This window comes from Aspergillus costaricaensis (assembly GCF_003184835.1).
Source record: "Aspergillus costaricaensis CBS 115574 unplaced genomic scaffold BO79scaffold_7, whole genome shotgun sequence".
Lineage (NCBI taxonomy): Eukaryota > Fungi > Ascomycota > Eurotiomycetes > Eurotiales > Aspergillaceae > Aspergillus > Aspergillus costaricensis.
The window spans coordinates 870,302-891,890 of NW_020291807.1; the positions used below are offsets into that span (position 1 = coordinate 870,302).

The 21,589-nt window shown below is 52.2% G+C and overlaps 10 protein-coding genes across 10 annotated transcripts; 7 read left to right on the forward strand and 3 right to left on the reverse strand.

Annotated features, from left to right (window-relative positions):
* Positions 1–374: 374 nt before the first annotated feature.
* On the forward strand, positions 375–1,585 carry BO79DRAFT_141114 (uncharacterized protein; the record flags this gene model as incomplete). The annotated part of the gene is made up of 4 exons (XM_025678241.1): positions 375–535; positions 625–1,040; positions 1,111–1,232; positions 1,301–1,585. The coding sequence occupies 4 exons, from the start codon at positions 375–377 to the stop codon at positions 1,583–1,585; spliced, it is 984 nt and encodes a 327-aa protein (XP_025542490.1).
* A 598-nt stretch (positions 1,586–2,183) lies between these two features.
* BO79DRAFT_236184 (glycoside hydrolase family 18 protein) lies at positions 2,184–4,118 on the reverse strand. The gene is made up of 4 exons (XM_025684554.1): positions 3,617–4,118; positions 3,505–3,529; positions 3,204–3,438; positions 2,184–3,071 (listed from the first exon to the last, which is right to left on the reverse strand). The coding sequence occupies exons 1-4, from the start codon at positions 3,802–3,804 to the stop codon at positions 2,416–2,418; spliced, it is 1,104 nt and encodes a 367-aa protein (XP_025542491.1). The 5' UTR covers positions 3,805–4,118; the 3' UTR covers positions 2,184–2,415.
* An 809-nt stretch (positions 4,119–4,927) lies between these two features.
* BO79DRAFT_77025 (uncharacterized protein) lies at positions 4,928–5,335 on the forward strand. The gene has a single exon (XM_025689720.1). The coding sequence runs from the start codon at positions 5,061–5,063 to the stop codon at positions 5,298–5,300; it is 240 nt and encodes a 79-aa protein (XP_025542492.1). The 5' UTR covers positions 4,928–5,060; the 3' UTR covers positions 5,301–5,335.
* Positions 5,336–6,014: 679 nt separating this feature from the next.
* On the forward strand, positions 6,015–7,334 carry yth1 (cleavage polyadenylation factor RNA-binding subunit YTH1). The gene has a single exon (XM_025682278.1). It carries the CDS (start codon positions 6,414–6,416, stop codon positions 7,176–7,178), a length of 765 nt encoding a protein of 254 aa, XP_025542493.1. The 5' UTR covers positions 6,015–6,413; the 3' UTR covers positions 7,179–7,334.
* An 889-nt stretch (positions 7,335–8,223) lies between these two features.
* pst2 (putative NADH-quinone oxidoreductase Pst2) lies at positions 8,224–9,515 on the forward strand. The gene is made up of 4 exons (XM_025679452.1): positions 8,224–8,365; positions 8,442–8,527; positions 8,593–8,989; positions 9,067–9,515. The coding sequence occupies exons 1-4, from the start codon at positions 8,339–8,341 to the stop codon at positions 9,166–9,168; spliced, it is 612 nt and encodes a 203-aa protein (XP_025542494.1). The 5' UTR covers positions 8,224–8,338; the 3' UTR covers positions 9,169–9,515.
* A 236-nt stretch (positions 9,516–9,751) lies between these two features.
* Positions 9,752–12,524, forward strand: npl4 (nuclear protein localization protein 4). Its single transcript, XM_025682279.1, has 5 exons — positions 9,752–10,000; positions 10,067–10,197; positions 10,287–11,760; positions 11,839–11,950; positions 12,121–12,524. The coding sequence occupies exons 1-5, from the start codon at positions 9,902–9,904 to the stop codon at positions 12,126–12,128; spliced, it is 1,824 nt and encodes a 607-aa protein (XP_025542495.1). The 5' UTR covers positions 9,752–9,901; the 3' UTR covers positions 12,129–12,524.
* Positions 12,525–12,703: 179 nt separating this feature from the next.
* On the reverse strand, positions 12,704–14,741 carry BO79DRAFT_236187 (uncharacterized protein). The gene is made up of 2 exons (XM_025684555.1): positions 14,362–14,741; positions 12,704–14,300 (listed from the first exon to the last, which is right to left on the reverse strand). The coding sequence occupies exons 1-2, from the start codon at positions 14,512–14,514 to the stop codon at positions 12,879–12,881; spliced, it is 1,575 nt and encodes a 524-aa protein (XP_025542496.1). The 5' UTR covers positions 14,515–14,741; the 3' UTR covers positions 12,704–12,878.
* An 808-nt stretch (positions 14,742–15,549) lies between these two features.
* Positions 15,550–17,169, forward strand: ppe1 (putative ribosomal protein/carboxylic ester hydrolase (Ppe1); the record flags this gene model as incomplete). Its single annotated transcript, XM_025679453.1, has 5 exons — positions 15,550–15,790; positions 15,868–16,373; positions 16,449–16,539; positions 16,596–16,849; positions 16,943–17,169. Coding segments are annotated over exons 1-5 (1,266 nt in total), but the record flags the coding sequence as incomplete, so codon positions are not given.
* A 103-nt stretch (positions 17,170–17,272) lies between these two features.
* BO79DRAFT_168985 (putative transcription initiation factor TFIID subunit) lies at positions 17,273–20,311 on the reverse strand. Its single transcript, XM_025679454.1, has 5 exons — positions 20,073–20,311; positions 19,601–19,742; positions 19,507–19,550; positions 18,642–19,453; positions 17,273–18,592 (listed from the first exon to the last, which is right to left on the reverse strand). The coding sequence occupies exons 1-5, from the start codon at positions 20,253–20,255 to the stop codon at positions 17,536–17,538; spliced, it is 2,238 nt and encodes a 745-aa protein (XP_025542498.1). The 5' UTR covers positions 20,256–20,311; the 3' UTR covers positions 17,273–17,535.
* A 257-nt stretch (positions 20,312–20,568) lies between these two features.
* BO79DRAFT_243924 (mediator of RNA polymerase II transcription subunit 11) lies at positions 20,569–21,464 on the forward strand. Its single transcript, XM_025685327.1, has 2 exons — positions 20,569–20,710; positions 20,875–21,464. The coding sequence occupies exons 1-2, from the start codon at positions 20,627–20,629 to the stop codon at positions 21,319–21,321; spliced, it is 531 nt and encodes a 176-aa protein (XP_025542499.1). The 5' UTR covers positions 20,569–20,626; the 3' UTR covers positions 21,322–21,464.
* Positions 21,465–21,589: the final 125 nt, after the last annotated feature.

Consider the following 21,589-nt stretch of genomic DNA (forward strand, 5'->3'; position numbering starts at 1 on the left):
CTGGGTTCCGTGGTCATTCTTCAACCCTATCAATCGTCGGTCTTGCATATCACTTGCCCGTCACTTGACCTCGACCAGACTGGTGGGTATGTATCTTAGCTGCTGTCGCACCTTGGTGGCCGAATATATAGCACTCCTCTTGGTATCCTCCAGTCCGTTGCTGACCTCATTGCAGCTTGTCTACTTCAATCAAGTCTCTTAAGTCCTTGGATCCGTCTCTGCGTAGAGACAATACTTGTGCTAGCCATCCCACATTCCTCGGTCCGGTCCTCACGGAAGGAGAAGCCCCCGCCATTGTCACACCGACATCATCGGTACATTGTGTCTGAGGAGAGGTTCAGTACGACCTGGAATAGCGGCGCATTATAACCAAGATGGCCGGTGACAGCAAGCCTGAAGTGTTCGAAAGTGCTAACGTGGCCGCGGCCACGGCCAAGCCCAGCTTTGGGGCTCGCGTGGCTAGGCACTTCAAGCGATGGTGGTGGGTGTACATCATCGCCTTGATCGTGATTGTTCTTGTAGTGGTGCTTCCTGTGTAAGTTTGCTCTCGCGGCAATAGATGCCTTCCCCCCATCCATATCCATTTCCTGGTCTCCGGCTTACATGACATGTTTCGGAAAACAGAGTCTATGTCGCATACCCCAAGGAGGCTCAACACATAGTCAATGACTCCAACCTGACTGTCACATCAATGATCATCAGTGACCCCTCACCTTCATCCTTCGACCTCCACCAACTACAGGTTATTGGATCCAACAGCTCTTTCCACCCGACCTTCTACTCCTTCTCGGCAGCCATCAGCCTGCTGGGATCCGCCGTCTTCACTCACGTTCAGGTTCCCCAGTTCAACGGCCACAATGGCGTTGTCATCGATGTCAACCAGCGTGCGAACCTGACCAACGCAACGGCATTTGCCGAGTTCTGCAAGGCCGCCATCATGAACGAGCAGTTCCCTCTCAACGTCTACGGCAAGCCCCAGCTAAAAGAGGGAAGTCTACCCAAGACAACTGTGACCTACAACAAGACCGCCATGGTAACAGGTGAGCTCACCTATTCCCCATATATTACAATTAACTCTCACAGCCCACTGACTCATACATTCCGGTCTAGGCCTCAACAAGCTCTCCGGCTTTGACCTCGTGGACATGTCAATTGGAACCAACAACACAGACGGCACCAACGCCAAAGGAACCGTCTACATCCCCAACCCCTCCGACATCAGCATCGCCGTGGTATGCAATTCTCCCATCTTCCCTCCAATTCGCCATACCAGTATCCCAACTAACCCCACATCCTACAGGGCAACCTAACCCTCAACCTGGAGGTCAACAACACCGGCATCGGCCAGGCCTTCATCTACGACCTCACCATCAACCCAGGCAACAACACCGTCCCCATGACCGCCAACGTCAGCACCCTCACCGTCGCCAGCATGCTAGGCAACTACCCGGACTACATGATCCCCATCGACATTACCGGCAACTCAAGCATCTACGACAACCAGCCGCTCCTCTACATCGAAGAAGCGCTGGCGTCGCTCAAACTGCAGGTTCAATTGAACGTGACGCAGGCATTGGGCGGTTAATTTAGCCAGTCAGTCTTGCCTTCAAACTAAAAGTCTGTATTTTTGCTTTTACGGACTGATGGATCTTGTATCCTCTCTTGTTGGGGATATAAAATGAGACATGTGTGTTATGCGGAGGGTTGATGGTTTGTTCTCTGTTTATATATGGCCTATTTACTGCTTACGATGATATTTGTGATTCCCATATGCCTTTTATGGATGGATGGATGAAGGGATGAGAGCTGGACTTGTGTCATCGTTGGTTTGGTCGAGGTAGGTAGGTAATTGTCACTTAGTATAGTATAGTATATTTAGTATATGTAATAATCTATGATATAATCTTCTACTTTAGTTTCGTAACTTTCATTTTCAGGATACGATGATTAGCAGAAATGATGGATGGAAATGTGAAACAAAGGATGCGATGGGTAGGTAGATAGGTAGGTAAACAAATAATAGTCGCGGATGCACAGACACTGCTTAGTTACTGCATATGGTGAAACCACCCCCCTATGAAAAGGGAGGGGCTTATCAATGAATGCAACGATTGTCTCATCTTCCCCAGCTGGGATGCTTAAGCGAGATATTATGTTTTGTTCCAAACACAAGCCATAAGAATGTCGTTCTTCTTTTTATTGTTCTCTTTTTCACTTGTTTTCTTTCTTCCGATCAATCAATCAGGATGACAATGGCTAAACAAACAGAATCTGTCACGTGTGCCTCCTTTTGGATGCCCTCCCCTGGTATAACTTTTTGGCCTTTGTTTTTCTTCGTCTTTACACTCTCGTGCTTTCCCTTGAACAAAAGAGCCTCCGACCTTAACTATACTGACAATGAGATAGAAAGGAAAACTACATATCATGCAATGTGTTATACCCCGTTTCAATCAGACTTCGCGGTCCCCGCGCGTCGCCTCCAATATGCCAATAGAATAGCCCACCCAGCTTCATTTTGGTGACGAATTTCGCCTTCTGCTGAACTGTTTGGGGCGTGTCGTATGTGACAAATCCGCCATCACCGCCTACGCAGTATGCTGCTCCCAGACTGCTGTCGTGATGCTCCTTGGCTCCCGGTCGCGGCAGCTGGCTATAGTCGAAGACGCCGTCTTCACCGCCACAGCCTACATACCGCTGACCAGCTCCACTGCTACCCAGGAACGAGCGGCCATACGCGGGGATCCCGAGAAGTAACTTCTTGGGATCGACGCCCTGGTTGAGTATGTAGGAGATGGAGTTTTGGCAAGAAATCGCTGCGGGATGCTTGCTGAAGAGCTGGGCTTGATGACCCGACTGGTTCTCCCAGGGGCCCGAGAAATCATACGCCATGATATTGATCAGGTCGAGATAGAGTTGCGCCTTGGAAAGATCGATGTTGCGGAGAGCCCATGGACCGGCCGGCAGACAAGAGGCCAGAACATAACGCGGGGCCGGGAGGACTTCGCGCAGTCGCGCCAGCAGACGGATATAGTCCGATCCTTCTTGTGGGTCGGAGGGGTATTCCCAGTCCACTGTTGGGCCAGCACACGGTTGGTTAGCCTTAGGGCATGCACACAATTTTACCTTATTTTCTGCAAAGTAGATACTGACATGACGCATCCATGATGATAAGGGGGGGAGGGGCTGGGATCCATCGCACGTACCGTCGATACCATCCAGACCAAACTGGTCCACCAGCGCCCTCGCGCTCCGAGCAAACGTCTCGGTGCGAGATTGACTGCGGGCCACTTGGGCGAAGTTCTCGCTGCCCTTGCCGCCTCCTCCGACTGAAAGAATGAGCTTCATTTTAGAATATTGCGGCTTCAGTTGCGCAAAGGCCCGCAGGCAGCCGTTAGTGCCGTCGACGGGCATTTGTGCATCGGCCCATTCGTCACTGAGCTGTTATTCAAGGCATGTCCTGTCAGCGAGATCAGCCCCTCACAATAAGGGGAGAGGACTGGTTACATAAACGGTACCATCTTCTTTAACCCTGTGAACGAAGAAAGCAGGCTGGTTAACAACTGTCTGTGTATGGACTGGGACCATCAGCATGGTGCCGACTTGAGGTTACTAGTACCATGCAAACGCGTAGAAGATATGAGAAATGAAGCCCAATCGAAGGGCCGACGGAGGCTGTTTCCGGTATATCCTCCAATTGGGATAATAGGCAGCATTCAAGAAGAAGGGCACTTCGTAGGAACTATTACTGGAGCGTTCGGCTGCTTTGCGCCGCCAGTGCGGAAAGAGGGAGGAGCCGGAGAACATGGCCAGCAGTGGTGGAGGAGGGGGAGGGAAACAAGGGTGCAATAGAACTAGAGGAAGGGGAAGATTGACTCTTCGAGGACCAGGATGTGAGGTCAAAATACAGGAAAATAAGCTTAAGATCGTGATGCGAGGATTAAAGATGGAACAAGCCCCAGAATGGCCAGCGTCACGTGTGGGAGTGCTTGTTGGTTTTGGTGATGCGAATTGGGGACTTTTTGATTTGCTCCCCCCACGCGAGTATGGAGAAGGTAAGGGATCGTACGATTAGTGTGGCAGTGGGTGTTTTCTTTTTTTCTTTTTGTTCTGCTGAGGTCTTGAGCAATTTAAACCCTCTGATCTGCAGAAGGAGCAGCAGGAGCACCGGGAGAGAGACACTGCAACGGAGCTGTTAATGGATGGACTGGCAGGAAGGAAAGAAGGCAACCAGGATGAACCAGCAGCATCAGCATCAGCATCAGCGACAGCAACAGCAACAACAATGACAACAACGAAAGCTGCTTCTTTCGTTCCTCCGGCCAAACCACGTACAACCACTTGAGTCGACCCGACGCAGTGGCTACATCAGTATCATCCCACTCTTTCCATGATCCAGGTACTTGGCTTTTTCTACAACTACCCTTCCCTGTACCCTACCACGTACTACTCACGTACGTATTCTCGTTTCTAGGGTTGCAATGCGGCCGATTTGCAGGCAACATCCTATGCAGCTTTGTCATGCAGGCTGCTAAGGTTAGGGGCCTATTTCGGTCGGTTCCCCCTCCTCCATCAGCAGTGACCTGGGCTAGTCAATCAGATCAACGTCCGACGATGGGAGCATCTGATGATGACCAGCCACAGACCCAGACACGGTCCAAACGTTGTCACCCCGCCTTTTGCTGTCCCAGGTTCCCAGGTCGGAGGAGCAGATCAAGCGATCGTGTTGATCATTGGCCGCCCCGGAACGTTCTCCCTCTTCATCTGGTGTACCAGCCAGAGGACGCGGCTGGCTAAGGTTTGTTTTTAAGGCCCGGGTCTTACCCTCTCGATACTCTCCGGTGAGATTCTGGTGCTTCGAGACCTCGCAAAAGTCCAATGACAGTGGCGTCTGTCACTAAGCCTTCTTTATCCAAAACCCGAGTAGCCCGCGATGAGATTATAGACTCGTCGCACGGGACTATTGATTCTGACTGAGGAGAGGTCAATTCAGCGATCGACTGCTGATGCAATATATCCAGAGCAATTGCCGGGATGTATCAGCATTGCAGTGATTGGCCACAATGGGGGAGATGCTCAGTAATCCTTATGAAGTATTCGCTCGGTTGTTCCGGATCGGACTGGGGGATCGACTGGGTTGGAAAATGCAGTTTTTGCCCACTATTTTCTTATGGCTGCAGTTAGAGTTCCCACCGTCGTTGCTTTTTTTTCTTATTTTTTTTTTTTCCCCTTCCCTTTTGCACCCTCGTTTGAGGGAAATGTTGGTTGTGGGGGAGATGCAGCCGCGGACGACTAACCTGTAGGACTAGTGACGCCCCATCCCCGCATGAAGGACCGCGACTCAATTACCTTGATGCTGAGTGGGAGAGCTTTTCACCCATACTGAATCTGCATTTGATCCCCGAGCGAATAGGCACCGAGAACGAGGAGGGGTGAGACAATCCTCGGGTTCTTAGCGTCAAGTACACTTTTTCTCCGGCGCGTTACTCGCCAGCGACAGGAGCCGCTCCGGAGCGCCGACAACCGCGGCGGTATTGTTGCTGAAGCTATTCACTACAAGAAAAGAAGAAGAAGTGAAAAAAAGGGAGGAGGAAGCATGTGAGCATTGAGGTTGTGCTGCTCACTGGAACTAGGTTACTGCCCGGGCTATTCCCCAGTTCCAAGTTACACCGTACAACATGCATCCTTTTCACAGTCGAGCAGGGAGTCGGGCGTCAGACCCATCGAGCAACGGACCATGTGATCTCGTAAGTCGTAGGAATGCTCGTATGCAGGGGCAGCCAGGCTTGCCTGCGCCTGGGAAACGTACCCATTGGCCTGCTGCAACTGGGCCCGGCGCTCCCCCAGGCTGCCGTCAACCATCTACGAAAGACGGGGTACGTCTCGCTGCAGCATGGATGGCTGACTGTGCCCAAACAAGGGCGGGGAATAAGCATCAACGAGGGATTCCGTTTTAACAACCCGATCTCACTGTAGAAGTAACTAGTAGATGCTACTCGAATTACGCTCTTCTGCTCTTCAGTTCTTCATGCGTTCTACCAATATTTACATGGGGTTCGATGGACTTCCACAATGGAATTGCTGAATAAGCATAATGTATTTGCCACCGCCTTCCTCTTTCAACATACTGCCCTTTCAAGGCTCGGAGTCGCTCGTCAGGACTCCTCCGATGCAGACTGATCATTCATCATTCTTCAAGTCTGCTCTCTTCCATATGCTAAGTGTCTGAGGGTGCCAAACACTTTGCAAGGCAATAGGGCACTAATTGGGTCTATATCCTAGCCCACCTCAGTCATCTGATTGACTGCAAACAAAGCAAGGACCTCCGCTCAAACGTGTCGACGAGCGAAAAGCTCCTGCTCTACCTCTCTATCCTCCCTAGTACCCTCTTGTCGTTCAACACTAAACCAATCAACATGACGGCAGACGTGAGCCATGCAGCATCACGCGTGCTCACCTCCAACAGCCCCCGCGACCCGAGCTTTGATGAATTCTCCTTCGTCCCCTTCCTCCGCCAGAGCTACGGCTTCGGCCTCGCCAGTGATGTACCCGTCTGCAAAGCCTACAGCGAAGGTCACTGCCCTCTGGGACCAGCCTGTCCCGATCGCCACCCGACCCCATCGCGTGTCACCACGTCGACCACCACCGCGTCGGGACTAGCACCGTCAACCACACATGGATCGCTGGTTTGCAAGCATTTCCTCAAGGGACTTTGCAAGAAGGGTCTCAAGTGCGAGTACCTTCATGAATACAACCTCCGCCGCATGCCGGAATGCCAGTCCTTCTCGCGGTCCGGCTACTGTCCCAATGGCGATGACTGCCTGTATCAGCACGTGCGGGAGCAGGCGCGTCTGCCCCCCTGTGAACACTACGACCGGGGATTCTGCGAGCTGGGACCTCTGTGTGCCAAGCGGCATGTTCGTCGGCGCTTGTGTCAATACTACTTGGCCGGGTTTTGTCCGGATGGCAAGGCCTGCGTGGATGCTCATCCCCGGTGGTCGGAGAACCTCCCCCGTCCGCAAATCCGGGTCGAGAAGACCGAAGAGGAGCTGGAGCGGGAACGGGCCTTGATCCGGGAGGAGCAGGAGAAGGAGAAGGAACGTGAGAGGGAGTGGAGGAGTGAGCGTGGTCGCGGTGGGGGCTTCATGCGGGGTCGGTATCGGGGGCGTGGACGCGGATAGAAGAAGAAGAAGAAGAAGAAGAAGAAGATGATGATGATGGTGGAAGGTGAAAGGGGTTGGTTGTATTTGTTTTGCAGATTTGAGTTTACAAAATCGTCGAGATACCCAGCTGAGAGGCATGTTTACACTTTTTATACATGGTTAGATCTATCAAGGTTGCATTTGGATTGTCTTTGTCGTGTATCTGAGGATACATAGTAGGGAGACAGATTTTTGAATGAAAGAATATGCGATAAGAATGATGATGAAGCAGAGCTGGTGCTTTAGCTCGATTAGGAATATGGTGTCTACTAGAGACATTGGGACAATCTAATATGGGGCTGGGTACGGGAGTCGATGGATGGTCTAGCCAGACCGTGCACGGATTTCCGCTACTCAATTTCCAACTAGGTTACTGTGTATCTAGTGTGTACACTGTAAATAGGGCCAAGTGAGCGTCAGCAGCAACCCCTAACAAACAAAGAGAGAGCAGCTATTCCACAGTAGGAATGTGAGAGACTCTCTATTAGTCGACAGTGATTAGGTGCTATCCAGATGACATCATGACTATCAGCTCACAGAACAAGCAGATACCCCTAGTTAATAAATGGAAGATGAGAAAGCAGATTGTCAGAATTCCCTAATCTTTATCCGGGGCCCTTCAATTCCCAAAAAGAGGAGGGATCAAACCCGTGCCGCCAAAGGTGTCTCCATTGCTTGTTCCCACGGGGAGGAAATGAGAGGAGGGGCTTATGAGATGGTGAATAAGAGATCGTTCAGCGCCAGTCGAGTCCATCCGAGCTCCATTTGTCAATGATCCGTAAGGCTCCACAATCAAGATTGATTGGATGGCATCACGCCGAGTGGCTCCGGAATTCCACTTTTAGGTACATCCAGACCAATCACCGTGCCAGAGAGAAAGGGTCCGTACGGGAACAGGCGAACGGTACTAGTAATCGATTACGGATGCTTGCCAAACGCTGAGTGAGAAGAAGCTGCTTTGAGTTGCGGAGCTCCTCGACCACAGTAGGTACCTTTCCCCCCCTCCCTCTCGAGGCTATAAAGTCTGGCCACCATGGCCGGTCCCATTCGCTTGTCTTCTTTTCCTCTTCATCAGAAGTAACCTCTTCCTCTGTGCCTTTCTTCTCTCCCAGGTTCACCCCACCACCCCCACCATCACCATGGCTCCCAAGATCGCTATCGTCTTCGTAAGTGATATCCCACCGTTTGGTGACATTTCAACATTCTGGAAATTCGCATGACTAATGGGCCAATTAACTACAGTACTCCATGTACGGCCACATCCTCAAGCTGGCCGAGGCTGAGAAGAAGGGTATTGAGGCTGCTGGCGGTTCCGCCGACATCTTCCAGTATGTCAATAGCTGCAACTGAAATTCTATCGCAATTGTCCCGGTGACTAACCTATACCGTCTAGGATCGCCGAGACCCTCTCCGACGATGTTCTGGCTAAGATGCACGCTCCCCCCAAGTCCAGCTACCCCATTGCTGAGGCCAACACCCTCCTTGAGTACGACGCCGTTCTCTTCGGTATCCCCACTCGCTACGGTAACTTCCCCGCTCAGTGGAAGGCCTTCTGGGACCGCACTGGTGGTATCTGGGCCTCCGGTGGCTACTGGGGCAAGTACGCTGGTCTCTTCGTTTCCACCGGTACCCAGGGTGGTGGTCAGGAGTCCACCTGCCTTGCTGCCATGAGCACTCTCGCTCACCACGGTTTCGTCTACGTCCCTCTCGGCTACAAGACCGTCTTCGCCCAGCTGTCCAACCTCAACGAGGTTCACGGTGGTAGCGCCTGGGGTGCTGGTACCTTTGCTGTAAGTTTTTCTCCCAAAAGCTGACACCGGACCGTTTCTATCAGCGACAATATACTGATGAGTTTTCTTTTCTACAGGGTGCCGACGGCTCCCGCCAGCCCAGCGCTCTCGAGCTCGAGGTTGCTGAGGCCCAGGGCAAGGCCTTCTACGAGCACGTTGCTGCCCACAACTTCGCTTGACTACATGGTAGCGAGCAGGCCAAGTCGGAGTCGCAGCCTGCGGCGGCCGCAGCAGCGTCGCAAAAACAGACGACTCAGACTCCGAAATCCCAGCCTGCGCCAGCCAAGAACGGTCAGGGCACTCAGGGAGCGAGTGATGCAGACAAGAGTAACGAGGGACCATGTGGTTTGCCTAAGAAGTGCACCATTATGTAAATCGATTTGCACTTGATACCCTGCAGTTTCATTCGTGCCTTGCTTTGCTTTGACCGGGTTGGATTGGATACTGGCGTTTAATTCGGAGGACTGGGTCTCTTGTTGTTGTGATGCTATTTCCATAATATAAATAGAACAGAGTCATAATAAATAAATATACATTTTTAACTTTATATAAATATACATCTCTTGACTTAGAAATATGTGTAGTCATGAATAAGCTATGGATGCGTTGACGAGGGAAGTATCTGGATTACCAAAGATACACCATTTGTCAGCGGAAAAGAGACGGCGGGGTGGTACCAGGCGGTAACGGCGTGCAATGACGATAGAGCTCCGCTGCCGCCTTAATCGGCTCTCCTCCAAGCTCTCTCAACTCTCTGTCTCTCTCTCGTTCAACTTCTCTTACCTCTCTTCCCACCCCGCCCACTGCCATGATCTGATGAGTTTGATGAGTTTGATGTGTTACTTAAGCTGCACAAACATTGATTCAACTCTACTATTCTGTCCAACCCCTTCTTGCTAGGGTGTCACCACTATGGCGTCACGCCCAATCGTACTGAGGTTCGAAAGCCGCAACGGCCAGTTCCGGTTGACGGTCAACCCGCAAGAACTGTTCCCGTCTCTGCAGCCACAGGTGTGTTCCCTATACCTTATGGCTTAATACTTAAAGCTCGAATGAGTGCTTATATGCCCTCTCTAGATCCTAGAACGCCTCCCTCCAAACGTCGATCCCTCATCTATCACTCTCTCTAACCGGCCCATCGGCACCGGTGGTGAAGAAAGACTTCTTAACAGCTTAGATGGCGTGGGTTTGGACAAAGTTGGTTTGAAGTGAGTTGAGACCCGCATGTTGGACAGATTCTGCGCCGATCCAGGTCACCTGTCATAGCTACTAACACTGCTCGGTTCTTTCCTGTCAGGCACGGCGATAAGCTCTTCATCGGGTACCAAGAAAACCAAGGACAACAGAATGGCACAGCCAACGGCCACGTAACCCCCAGCACAGGTGAAGCTTCGCGACGTCTAAATGGAGCTCCCGTGCCCCAAAGCGAAACGGTAACCTTCCGCCCTCCGCAGCCGACCTCGCCTACAGCCACGATCAAGAACCCTTGGGACGTGGTGCAACAATCGCCGCTAGATGATATGCTGGACAAGAAGGATGGGAAGATCAAGCGAGGCCTGGATACGAAGTTCTGCCGACACGGCCCCAAGGGAATGTGCGACTACTGTATGCCGCTCGAGCCCTACGACCCCAAGTATTTGGCGGAGAAGAAGATCAAACACCTCTCATTCCACTCGTACCTGCGGAAAATTAACGCCTCGACCAACAAAGCCGAACTCAACAGCTCGTTCATGCCCCCGCTTAGTGAGCCGTATTATCGGGTACGGCGAGACTGTCCCTCTGGACACCCGCAGTGGCCGGAGGGCATTTGCACCAAGTGCCAGCCGAGTGCGATCAGTCTGCAGCCTCAAGAGTTCCGGATGGTGGACCACGTGGAGTTCTCCTCGCCGGATCTCATTAACTCGTTGCTCGACTTTTGGCGGAAATCGGGCGCTCAGAGGTTAGGGTTTCTCTACGGTACCTATGAGGAGTATAAGGAGGTTCCGCTGGGTGTGAAAGCCGTGGTCCAGGCCATCTATGAGCCACCGCAAGTGGATGAGGTGGATGGAGTTACGCTCCATGAATGGCCCAACGAAAAGGAGGTGGACGAGGTTGCACATCTATGTGGTTTGGAGAGGATTGGCGTGATCTTTACGGACCTACTGGACGCAGGTCGTGGAGACGGTTCGGTGATCTGCAAACGACACATCGACTCCTACTATTTGTCCTCCTTGGAGATTGCTTTTGCGGCGCGGTTGCAGGCGCAACACCCGAAGGCCACGAAATGGAGCCGAACAGGCCGCTTCGGCTCGAATTTTGTCACCTGTGTGCTGAGTGGCGACGAGGAGGGCGCCATTGCAATCAGTGCTTACCAGGCGTCAGTAGCGGCCGTCGAGATGGTCCGCGCGGACATTGTTGAACCATCGGCAGAACCCTCTGTCATGCTGGTGCAATCCGAGGACGACGACACCGAGAACAAGTCGCGGTATATCCCCGAGGTCTTCTATCGCAAGATCAACGAGTACGGCATCAGCGCTCAGCAAAACGCGAAACCCAGCTTCCCCGTCGAGTACCTTCTGGTCACCTTGACACACGGTTTCCCAACGGACGCCTCCCCCCTATTCACCGACAGCAGCTTCCCCATCGAGAACCGCGAAGTCATCGGCGAGAGCCAGGAGCTCATCCACGTGGCGAAGAAGCTAGTAACCCACGGCGACCCGGACAAAGCAATCCGAGCCGTCTCGGACTTCCACATGCTGTGCTTCCTGCACTCCCTGTCGACATTCAACAAGGTAAACCCTCATCGCCTACATGACTTCCTTCCATTCAGGAGCAAACCGTCCTAACCAAACCCACCCACCTTCTTACAGGACGAAGAAGCCCTACTATGCCGCGTCGCGACGCAACGTGCCCCCGCAGATGGCCTGCAGCTGATCAACACCTCTGGATGGGCTACCCTGGTGACCATTCTTCAGGAAAGTGGTGAGCGCCCCCCTAAGCGCCCCTGGCTGCCCACACCCGAGCCTTACCCGCCACGTTCAGTGCCCTACAACCCCGGAAAACGTTCCCTCCCCTCCTCTACCTCTTCTTCCTCTCATCCCAGGCCCGAGTCTCCCAAATCTGAAAGTGAACGTCTTGCTAAGAGGTTTAAGGGAGCTAGTCTAGAATGAAATTCTTTTGTTGACTAGTCCGATGACCGAATCCCAACCTATCCCAAATCTCCGTCCGTCTATCTCTATATCCTACCTCTTTCTGCTTGTCCATTACTATGTCACCCTGTGTCTCGGGCTCCATCTCAATCTCAACCTCAACCGCAACGTCTCAGTCAGCACCCTTCTATATCGATCATCTCCTACTTCCAATACATATACAATCGTTTGTCCGTGCCGCACATGCGTGTACCTAAAGCGGAGGACGAGCCGGAGAAAAGGGCATGGAATAATAAGGGAAGGAAGCAAGGAATGGAAATTGGGGAAAGGGGGAAACCGGGGAAATCGGGGATTATATTTACAAAGTATAGCATGGTACATCCAAGCCACATGAATATGAACTATACTCCCATTTATCAATACGTGGGATACTTGCATTGATTTGCCTCTGCTACTTTCATTATCATATGTCAATGCTATATTCTCGGGGGTAGTTGGGTTACTTGGAAATAAAACAATGATGGAGCTGAGTACGTATCATATGGTACATATAGTACAGTATGGAAAAATAACAACATAATGTATCGTCAATTTCGTAAGATCGTGCAAGATTTCAAACACGTTATGTAGGAGATAAAAGTGACTAGATATGTGAAGAGACATGAATATCACGAGCCGAGAAAAGGAGGGAAAGCAAACACGAACACAATATGAAGGAAAAGGAAAGAAGAACAGAAGTGATATTAAAAGGAATACAATCCCTACTCATCCTTCTTGACCAACTCGCCCAATCTCTTCTCAATAACCCTCCTCCCCTCCACATCGCGCCAAACCTCATGTGGCGCCCCCTTCACAATATCAAAGTTCTTAAGGTTCTTCGTGATTTTTGTCAACTCCTCCTGTCTCTTCGCCCACTTCTCACTCTTCCGGACCTCAATACCCGAGCTGATCACCACGAGTGGCGTATCCGCCATCTGAACGTGTCTGGCCGTCTGGATCTCCGAGGAGGTCATCGACTCAGCGACAAGGTTCTCCTGTAATTTCGCCTTGACGATCTTCCCCGTTTGGTAGGAGCTGCGGCCGTAGACGCGGTCTTCGCGCGTGCGTCCCTTGAAAATGGCTCCGGCGATACGGTCCAGTCCTAGCGGGGTGAAGATGCCGCGAAGCCAGAGCGTGAAGCCGCGGCCCGGGGAGCCGATGTTACTGAGGTAGTCTTCGTGGAGGCTGTCGATCAGAACGATTCCAGAGATCTCGAGCAGGTGGCGACTGGCGAAGATGCGGCTGTAGATGCCACCAACGCTGGCCGAAACGAGGATCCAGGGGCCCTCTTCGCCGGCGAGAGCGAGTGCTTCAGATAGGGCATCTGCTGCCATGCCGGCGGAGAAGGGGGAGGGCGCGTTGTCGGACCAGCCGAAGCCGGGACGATCCCAGTAACAGTAACGAGGGACGAGGCCGGACTGGTATGCATCGTGGATGAAGGGCTGCAGGGTGTGTTCGACGGGCCAGTCGCCACCTTCGATGAGGATCGTCGGGGTGTCATTCTGAAGACTGTGGGTAGCGTTACCGACGCAGTGGAGGTGGACTTGGTAGCTGTCGCCGTTGACGTAGTATTTCTTGCCAGGGGCGGGGAGGGATGCATCGCGGGCACGAAGGATCAGGGTGGCGGTAAACAGGATGACGATGATAGCGAAAATGACCAGGAAGACGGTCTGAATGAGGACAGCGACCCATTCGCGCAGGGGACGGCGGGTTTCCGGCCGCCCTGTCAGGCGCTCCTCTTCTTCCCGCTTACCCCATGCCACGGAGTGGTTCTGGACAATTGTATAGAGAGAGATGAAAGCTGCCCAGACTACCGATGCGACTCCCACCCAGCCTTCTTCAAGCCGGATGCGAGGGACGGCTAGAGTAAGGATCATGTCGATGAGGAGGAAGATGGCAATGATGATACCAGACACGGACATGGGCTTGGACGGGATAGCGAAGAACAGGAGTCCGAGCAGGAGGTACCCGGTTGTCAGGGTCGTATAGGCGAAACTGAAGAATCCGGATCCGCGCGAGTGCATCATGGGTGGACTGACGAAGAGGGAGACGAGAAGGAATGTCCACCAGATGAAGCTGATGGCGAGGAAGAGGGAGGAGAGGCCTCGTAGGGCTCGAATGCCCCAGAGGTTGTAGGGAGAGACCTGGCGAGCTAGGTGTTAGCCATCTTGCGACTGAAGGGAGGTGTTTCTATGCGAAGCTCACAGCAGGGTCATCAGGGCTCAGATAGGCCGGAGGCTCGCGCGGGAGCAGTCGTGTGCGCTCATCTGGCTCATCGTGTCGTCGCTCATCCTCTCGATCGCGCTGCTGGCCGGTCCTGTCGGACTCGTCGCTTCGTCTAAATTTAAGGGACACCATTGTGCTTTTCTTCACCCTGGTGCGCTAAAGAACGATAGGGGCGGGGGCAGATGGGTCGTGATAAGAAACGAAGGCGCGACATGGATCGGGATGCCGATGGAGAGAGTCATGAGGCAGATGCTGACGTCACGGCATGGCAATTGCTGGATAGTGGAACCGGGAGGGCCCCAAAAGCACACAAGAAGGGGATCCATGATGGTTGCGAGCATCACCGGCTGGCATCTGGCTGGCGGCAATGCTCAGCCGTGACGTCACGGCAGGCTTATGTCACCGTCATGGACACAATATCATCACCGCTATTAGCTGGTGCAGGATGGAGAGTCAATGGTAAGGATGAGGAGGTGAGACAATAGATGGGCAGGATTGGAATTGCAAGGCATAGGTGCATGGTGGAGAAGACAATTCTCCTTGAATGTATAGTCGGAGGGAAAACATCAATAGATTAAGAACAAAGAGAAAAGCAAGAAGTACACAATTAGCGCGTCGATCCATCAGGCACACGCCTGGTCAGCTGACCTGCCGCACCGTGGGGAAACCATCCTGGTGCATACTTGATCTATATTATCTAGACCATAATCTAAAGTGTAATTGTGGATAGACAATCAATTGCACACTATACAGACCCCAGTTGATAAGATCGAAGACCCACTGGGAGAAGCATCCCTGAAAAAAATTGGTGATCTGCAAAATACCATCAAGTATCATCAGTCAATACGATACGGTATGTACGGTATCAGCCATCTTGGTATGCAGCAAAATCCAACCCTCCGTCAGCTTATCTTTCTATAAGACCTCTTATACTTCAGACACATATTCTACTGTGACATGAAAAAACTCCATATCCAATCTACAGATCCTACATCTGGACCATAGTGGTGCCAACAGCACATACGCCTATCATTCCCCTCCAGATCTACTCACCCGCCACTAAACATCCCCTCCATCAACCGCATGATCCACTCGCCAGCTCCAGCTCCAACTCCCGACTCAAGCTCCTCTCCAATGTCAACATCCACACCTCCAAACCTAGAGCTGATCCTATTCACCACCCCGTCTACCTATCTACCCAGTAAAGCTGCGCAGCCTTCATGAGCGAGCTGCAAAAATCCTTTGCCAAGTCCAGACTGGCCAAGCTGCCTCTCCAACCGCCAACCGGGCCGTCCATGCAACCCCTCGACGAGGAGGTCAGTCACGACGATGACTCTTCCTCGACCTCGTCCACAGGGACAATAGTCCCCTCACCCAGCAGACAACTGTTTGCAAGGCCAGGACGCGGGTACGTATATCCTCACACCGCCGCCCCTCCCCCCACAATTCACTATCTAGCGATCACCAAACTCACACACTTATCAGATCCGTCCAACAAACAACCCTTCCCTGGACAGACTACTTCACCCAGGAGCACTATCTCACACAAATAGACACATCCAACAACACCAAGATCACTCACCATGTCTACCTCACACCACCAGCAGACTCCTCCAGTCCCCTCTTCGTCATGCACCACGGCGCCGGCTCATCCGGTCTATCATTCGCCGCATGCGCCGGGGAGATCCGCAAAATCATCCCCAAAGCCGGCATCTTGTCCATAGATGCACGCGACCACGGCAGCACGGCAGTCACCCACGCCTCAGGCGAAGACGGGGACGAAGGCATCGAGCTAGATCTAAGCCTCGAGACGCTGAACCGAGACCTCGTATTCGTGGTCCGCGAAACCCAGACCCGAATGGGCTGGGAGAGTCTCCCCGATCTGGTCCTTGTTGGCCATAGTCTAGGTGGTGCGGTGATCACGGATGTAGCCAGACAGGGCGAGCTGGGAAGTAAAGTACTAGCATATGCAGTTTTGGATGTTGTAGAGGGTAAGCCAGCGCTCATCTCATCTCACCAAGCAGATTACAGGTAAAACAAAATAAAATACTAACAGAAAGAAACAGGATCCGCCATGGACGCCCTCCAAAGCATGGAAACCTATCTCATGACCCGTCCATCGCGCTTCCCATCCATCAGTTCAGGGATAGAATGGCAGTAAGTGATCAAGCAACAACCCCTTCCACACTCATTTACTTAATCCAACTGTAAAGCACCCGCTCGCGCACAATCCGCAACAAAAACTCCGCCCGCGTCTCCGTCCCCTCCCTCCTCTACGAAGACCCCAACTCCCCCGACCCCACCAAACCCTGGATCTGGCGGACTAATCTCTCCGCCACGAAACCCTTCTGGGAGAACTGGTTCGTCGGGCTAAGTCGCAAGTTCCTCGATGCTCGTGGTGGGAAGTTACTCCTCCTAGCGGGGACGGATCGTCTTGATAAGGAGTTGATGATTGGGCAGATGCAGGGTGCGTATATTCCCCCATCCTCTTCCTCTTATTTACTTAGGTTACTTTTGAAACTGTGTTGAGTGGATGATATGCTAATATCGATATCTGCAGGTAAATACCAACTACAAGTCCTGCCGGAAGCAGGCCATTTCATTCAGGAGGATCAACCGGCAAAGACGGCGCAGATTTTGGTAGATTTTTATAAGAGGAATGATCGCAGTGCGTTGGTTTTGCCGCCTAAGGTGGCGGATTTGCAGGCTTCGGCGGCGATGAAGAAGGGGGCTGGGAGCGGTACTGGTGCTGGTGCTGGTGCTGGTGCTGGGGGGTTGTTTAAGAAGATATAAATATGGTATACTATACTAGATCTTGAATATAGGTTTGAGTTTATTTCATGCTGTATCAAGTGGTGATGGACTAGGAGGTATGTGCTGTTTCAAAGTAGCTGTATTGAGTATTTGGAATAAAAATTGTAACTAGTAGTAGGATCTTTCCATCCTGGATTAAATACAATGCCGCCACCAACACCAATGCCCACCGTCAATGCCCCCAAAGACGCCACATGCTATCGAGTATCCTGCCCATGAATGTGGAATAAGAAGACAGGAAATCGTATTGAACGAAGAACAGAAAGATGATAAAGATCAATGCGGAAAAGAAGAAAAGGAATAGAGGGTATCTGGCGCTATTGCATACACGTCCCTCACTCAAGGAAGATAGGCGCCCCCGGCAATGATCAAATTCATATTCGTAAATTTCACCTTGTAGACCGGGCTCTTCTTCGTGGGAAAAGCGCTGATCTGGTCGGGCGTCACCACGACATCCTTGCCCTTCTTCTTGCCCATACCCGGGGCGACCGCACTTGAGGTTTGCGTAGTGCTGGGTGCTGGCTGGTTGCTGCCGTCGACCTTGGTGCCTGCGCCGCCCTCGCCGACGACACGGCCCTGGGAGGGATCCTGAGCCGGGCCCGTCACATCCCACACGCGGACGGTGCCATCAGCACCACCGGAGACTAGGACTGTTGATTCGACGCTCCAGCTCAGGGACCAGATTCCGCCCTTTCCGTGACCGCGCATGCGCTTCAGCAGTCGGCCAGGAGCAAGGTCCCACAGTAGGATGGATCCTTGGTCATCTGCCGATGCGAGGAGTTTTCCGTCGCGGCTGCATGCCAGAGCAGTGATGTTGCCAGTGTGTCCGGTGAACATGCGGACTGCATTTCCCGTGGTAACGGCCCACATGCGGACCGTGTGGTCGGAGCTACCGGTGAAGACGTACGCCGAGTTGGGGTGGAAGCAGATGCAGTCAACGTCTTGGTCGTGACCGACAAAGATACGCTGTTGGCGGATATGATCCGTAACCCACAGGCGGGCAGTCTTGTCGTGTCCGCCAGAAACGAAGTAATGACCGTAGGGGCCCCACTGAAGGTCCCAAACCGGCTGGTCATGGCCCTTGTAGACCACCATGCACTGCCAAAGGTCTAAGGACCAGAGACGGATGGTCTTATCTGCAGACGACGAAAGCAGCCAGCGAGCGTTCGTCGGGGCGACGGCATTGTCCGTCTTGGTAATCGATGGTGCAAATGCCACTGAATAGACCGGTCCGGAGTGTCCGATGAGACGACGGGAGTTCGAAGGTGGAGTATCATCCACGTTGTCGTAGGTCGATTGGATTTTCTTGCCATCCATGCTCCAGACCCGGATGTATGACTCTTGCATACCAGCTGCGACGAGCATAAGATCATCCGAGAAGTCCAAACAGTTGATTCTGTTGATTGTTAGTCAAGGCCTAGTACCAATGAGACCATGTTACCTACCCATCATAAGTGTTGTGGAAGGTGAACATGCAGACGCTCACAGCGGGACCCACGCCACCAGTCCTGCCCTCAATCCTGAACCTGTCGCGGTTCTCCTTGACCTTCTGAATCTCTATAGCCACATCTCGAGCAGTTGACGGAGGATAGGGGATATCAGCACGAGTTGGAGCTTCTTCATCCTCTTCCTTCTTGATCATCTGGTCAAACTCTTGGATCAGAGTGTTCTGACCTGGGCCTGGAGGGTTCTTCGCATCCTCATCCGCCAGCTCGCCCCTAACATCTGTCTCGAGGGCTTGCTCCAGAGGGAGCTTTCCTAGCTTAAGCCTGGGCAGAGTTCCCGCCATGTTCGGGTTGTCTCCAGTGTATGCAGAGCCGGGATGGTGACCAGGAATGCCTTCATCTTCACTGGGAAATGTCTGACCATCTGTTTGGCCCAGCATCGCAGCGAAACTGAATCTATCGTCCGCGGTACGCTCTTTGGTGATGATAGTACAATAACTGCTTAGAATTGCAGTCATATCTGAGCCACCCTCTTTCTGCTTGCTTTCCAGGAATTGCATGAGGTTCGAAAAGGCGGGGTTGCTGAGAACCAAACGATACTTGTTTGTACGATATAGCTTGGCGGTCGAATTGGCTTGCACATGCTCTGGCAAGCTGATTGGCTCCAATGCGCGCACATCTTCTGTGTGCTCAGGCAAGAAGAGGTTCTTGTTCAGATCAAAGAACTGCTTGGCATCCTGCGGCTTGAAGGAAGATACCATGTTGATGAAAGTGTATACGAACAGCGGCCAGAGGACACGTCTCAGTTCAGGCTTGAGAACGTAAGTATGGATCCGATACATGTGAGCAGGACTCTGCTTCTTACCTTGTAAAGATCCAAGTTGTCTTCAACCCAAACCTTGAGCAAGTCTACGTACTGTTAGCACTGTTTCGTATCATCAAAACCGAAAAGGACTTACCAAAACCCATCCTGTACTTGGGTCGTGCATCTTCGCCAAGAGGGGGCATAGGAGGACGGCCATCGATTTCTTGATGTGCCGACTCAATACGTAGCATAGCCTCCGTACGACTATAGCCCTTCTTTGCAAGATAATCGATGACCTAGAAAACATTAGTACAAGCGTTGACATACAATGTGACAGCATGATGCGCAGTAGTAGCAATATACGCTCGGCACGATGAAAGGCAATGTTAGATGACAAAGAGGAAGCCCGGACTAGCAAATGTAGGCATTCCCATACTCCTTTAGTGAAGATTGAATACAATCACAACTGACTCAGTTCATAATCATAACCAAGCCATGTGCGGAAAGCATACACCGGGGTAACACCACCCTATCACATCGCAGTCCAGGCACAGGCACATGACGCAATGGAACATAGTACACCCCAACAACAAACATAGACAGTTGAAGTTAAACTAATGACTTACTATTTGATTCAGATTCTGCTGCGACATCGGACCTCCGGGAGGCGGCGGAGGAGGCGCAGGAGGACCCGGAGTGACAGGCCCGGCGTTGGTCATGGGCTGCTGAGGAGGCATAGACATGCCACCACCGGGCCCCATGCTTCCACTTCGGGGAGCAGGGCTGGGGGCCCCGCCTGGCGCAGACATCGCGCTTAAACGATCAGATACAAATCAATCTGTAGCCTCAGACGTAGAGAGAGGAGAGCGAGCGGATGAGACGGGATAAATGGCGAGTCGCAAGTGCCAGCAGGGTGACGGCAGGACGAGGCGCGCAAGTATTCACGGGAGGTTTTGAAGTTCTGATATCGCACTATCGCGCTTCGGGTCTAGCGCGTCGGGCCCCGGCTGAGGTAAGCAGAGTTCCCCGGGTTGTGTGGGCACGTGACGGAGCTTGTTGGTTGAAGGTCCAGATCGAGTAGTTACTCCATCGCCAATTCTACCTGTCATTCCTACTTGACTACTTCCTTCTGCTGGCAGCCTGGAACATAAACAAAGAAATAAAACCAAGAGCAAACAAAATGACAGATGTCAAAGACACCCGCAAGCCAGACCAAGTCTTTACATCAGCGGATCGAATCCGGCAATTGAATGAAATAGACAAGGTAAGTTTAAGAGAAAAGAAATAGAGGCCCGGGATTATTCCCCGCGCGACACCCCCGAAATGCTACTTCCCTAGCGATGGATACTCAACATCCCCGCTACTACAATATTCATATTGTGTCATTGGCTTCATTCCACCCTCACTAATCGCCGCCAATCACTACAGGATGTGGCCAAGCTAATTCATTCCGCGGGTCTCGCAATTCAAGCCCTGACCAACGCTCGGTCGGGCGAGTCACCTTCGGACAATTCTCTCGCATCCCACCAAGCCCGCTTCAAGGAGGCCACATCGCAATACTTCGCCCTCCTTTCGTCTATTGATGTTCGACTCCGTCGTCAGGTGTATGCTCTGGAAGAGGCGTCTATTCTTGCGCCGGACACAGCGTCGAGAGCGGAGAATCTACCTGGTGCGAGCAGTGGTGGAGTAGCGGGCGCATCATCGAACCCGCTCGATGTTAGTTGGCTTAACAGTCGGAAGGATACGGTGGGCAAGGATAAGGAGGCAGAGCTGTGGGCTGCTGCGAGGGAGTTCGTGGAGCGGATTAGCAATCCGGCTTCTGTGAGCTCGGGAGCGAAGACAGAGGGCGAGCAGGAGAAGATGGAGGTCGATTAGACGCCATTGATGTTGGGATGATTTACGAAATTTTGATAAGGCTTGGTCGTTGAATTGGCGAATATGGTGATTGCTCTACTATCTGGAGTTCTGTACCATATCTTGTCATGTGGTTGCAGGTGGAGCTAAGCGGACAGCCTGTCTATGATACCCAAATTTATTGAATGTATTGGCAATTGATTTTGCATTATGCAATGAAGAGTTGCTCGTGGGAATGGCTAGCCAGGCCATCATAAAAAATGGTACTTACAACGCACAATCACATAAC